Below are 2,922 nucleotides of genomic sequence, written 5' to 3'. Positions count from 1 at the left end.
TTATATAATTATATTTACAGACTACAGTACACTGTGACGGGAGATGACAAAAACCGAGTAAGTATTAGAAAACAAAACTCTGGAGCTCATAATAGAAGAGTCAAGCAACGTCAAGATGAAATGGCAAAATTACTACATGGCTCAATTTCTAAGCTATTCAAAGCAAAAACACAACATTCTCTTCTTTTGAGTCAAGTTGAAGAAGCTAGTGTCACTACCAATATTAGTGAAAATATGGATGAGGTCATTGAGGAGCCCATGAATGAAGATTATGAAGTCACTTATGCGGATGGAAATCGTAAGGAGGAAGCAAGTGATGAAGATCATGAAGAGCCTGTGAATGAAAATGTTCATGAAAGCATACTTGATCTTGAGAAAGATGTGGAAGTAAATTATGATCCGGGATTGTGGGGAAGTATAAATGATACTAAGAGGGTGATGATAGTTCAAAGTGGTCCTATCAAGATTTTAAAGAAAAATGATGAGTTTCCAAGTGAAAAGAAGAGTGGGAGAAATAGAAGTTTTTCTTCCAAATATTATATCCGTGAATTTCCAAATGGCGAGAAGCATGAAAGGAAATGACTTGTCTATTCAAATGAACTGAATAGGGTATTTTGTTTTTGTTGCAAGTTGTTCAAAAATAAACCAATGACAACCAATTTGGCGGAGAATGGAATAGACGATTGGCATAACCTTCCTACAAAGCTTAGAGAGCATGAAAGTAATCCGGAGCATTGTGCAAATGTTGTGAAGTGGGTTGACTTGCAAAAAGGACTAAAACTAAAGGCAACAATTGATAAAGATATAGAAGCACAAATTGACAAAGAGAAAACTCGTTGGAAGATGATACTAGTTCGAATCATTGCGGTTGTGACGACTCTTTCTCGAAATGGTTTGCCATTTCGTGGAACTAATGAGAAGATTTATGAGAAGAACAACGGACTTTTTTGTCAACTTATAGAGTTCCTTGCAGAATTTGATCCAATTATGCAAGATCATGTTCGGCGTGTGGTAGATAAAGAAGTTCAGAACCATTATCTTAGCTATAAAATTCAAAATGAATTGATAATTTTGTTGGCCAATGAGATCAAAGAAAAAATTCTTGACAAAATTTCAAAAGCAAAGTATTTTTCAGTTATTCTTGATTGTACGCCGGATTTAAGCCACGAGGAGAAAATGTCAATTATCATTAGATGTGTGGATATTGAAGATACAAATCAAGTCAAGGTGGAAGAGTTTTTTCTTGGATTTATAAAGGTTGATGACATGTGGGGACTTGGGCTTTTCAATCAACTTGAAGATACTTTGAATAAACTTAATCTCAACATTGATGATATAAGAGGTCAAGGTTATAACAATGGGTCAAATATGAAAGGTAAACATCAAGGTGTACAAAGAAGACTTCTTGACATAAATCCTCGAGCTTTTTATACACCATGTGGGTGCCATAGCTTAAACCTTGCACTATGTGATATGGCAAAATCTTGTGTCAAAGCTAGAAATTTTTTTGCATATGTGCAAAAGGTTTACACTTTGTTTGCTGGATCAACACATCGGGGGATGTTCTTAAAACATATGTAAAGGGTCTGACACCAAAGCCATTGTCGGTTACTCGTTGGGAAAGTCATGTTAAAAGTGTTAAAGCAATCCGATATCAAGCACTGGAGTTGGGAGACGCTTTGATTGAAATTGTAAATAGTTCTAAAGAGGACATTGTGATGGCAGAAGCAAAAGGCTTGTGTAAAAATGCTTTGGAGGATTTTGAGTTCTTGATTAGCTTGTGTTTTTGGTATAAGATTTTAGATAAAGTCAATCGAGTTAGCAAAATTCTTCAACAAGAAGAGATGAATTTGGAGGATGCAATTACAAGAATAAACGAGCTTATTGTTTTCTTTCAAAAGTTTAGAGAAGATGGTTTTGAAAACATGATGAAAGAAGCCAATGAACTTGCTAATGATGTTGGTATCGATCCGACATTTCCGATAAAAAGAGTGGTTCGTAGAAAGAAGCATTTTGATGAGGATGTGGAAGCGAATGTTGAAGGTAGTCAATCACCGGAGGATAATTTTAGAGTTTCCTATTTCCTCCACATTATTGATCAAGCTCTTACATCACTCAAATATCGTTTTGAACAATTCGAGCTCTATGAAGAAATCTTCGATTTTTTGTTTAATGCAAAGTTCATGAGCATTGGTGAAGAAAAATTAATGGAACATTGCATTAAATTACAAAGATACTTGGAACACAACAAACAATGTGATATACATGGGAAAGATTTATTCAATGACCTACGAGCTTTGCAAACAATATTGCCGAAGGAAGTGACTAAATCAATAGACATCCTTGACTTCATAAGATCTTATTAGGATGATGGTGGCTTTCAATGTGCATGGGTTGCTTATCGGATTTTGTTAACTATCACTACTAGAAAATGGGTTATTGACTACGAATATTTAGCGACGGAATATTCCGTCGCTATAACATGACTTATAGCGACGGAATTTCCGTCGCTATTAACCCGTAGGAAAATATAGTTATAGCGACGGAAAATGTTGTTTTAGCGACTAAACTTTTCCGTCGCTAAAATATTAACGACAATCTACAAATCTGTCGGTAAATAAGGATTTAGCTACGGATTTTCCGTCGCTAAAACAATTTTTAGCGACGGAACAATCCGTCGCTAAAGGTTTTGGGTGGGAAAAAAATTTCGGGCGCGGGCGCCCAAAATTTTGGGCACCCCGCGCCCGTTTTTACCGAGACCAACCCCCCTTTCTCTCAGAACCCGAGACCCCCCACCCCCTTCTCTTTCCCCCTCTTTTCTCTCCAGACCCTCGCCCCAACCTCCAGACCCGCCGCAACCCCCCCTCGTCGCCGCTCGCCATTGTGTGGATCTCAGACCCTCGCGCACCCTCTCTTTCCCCC

The 2,922-nt window shown here is 37.6% G+C and overlaps 1 protein-coding gene across 1 annotated transcript; it reads left to right on the top strand.

The window, feature by feature from the left end:
* Window positions 649-2,366, top strand: LOC109841717. Its single transcript, XM_020410664.1, has 2 exons — window positions 649-1,375; window positions 1,525-2,366. The coding sequence occupies exons 1-2, from the start codon at window positions 649-651 to the stop codon at window positions 2,364-2,366; spliced, it is 1,569 nt and encodes a 522-aa protein (XP_020266253.1).

This window comes from Asparagus officinalis, chromosome 5 (assembly GCF_001876935.1).
Source record: "Asparagus officinalis chromosome 5, Aspof.V1, whole genome shotgun sequence".
Classification (NCBI taxonomy): domain Eukaryota; kingdom Viridiplantae; phylum Streptophyta; class Magnoliopsida; order Asparagales; family Asparagaceae; genus Asparagus; species Asparagus officinalis.
This window is presented reverse-complemented; position numbering and strand designations above follow the sequence as displayed.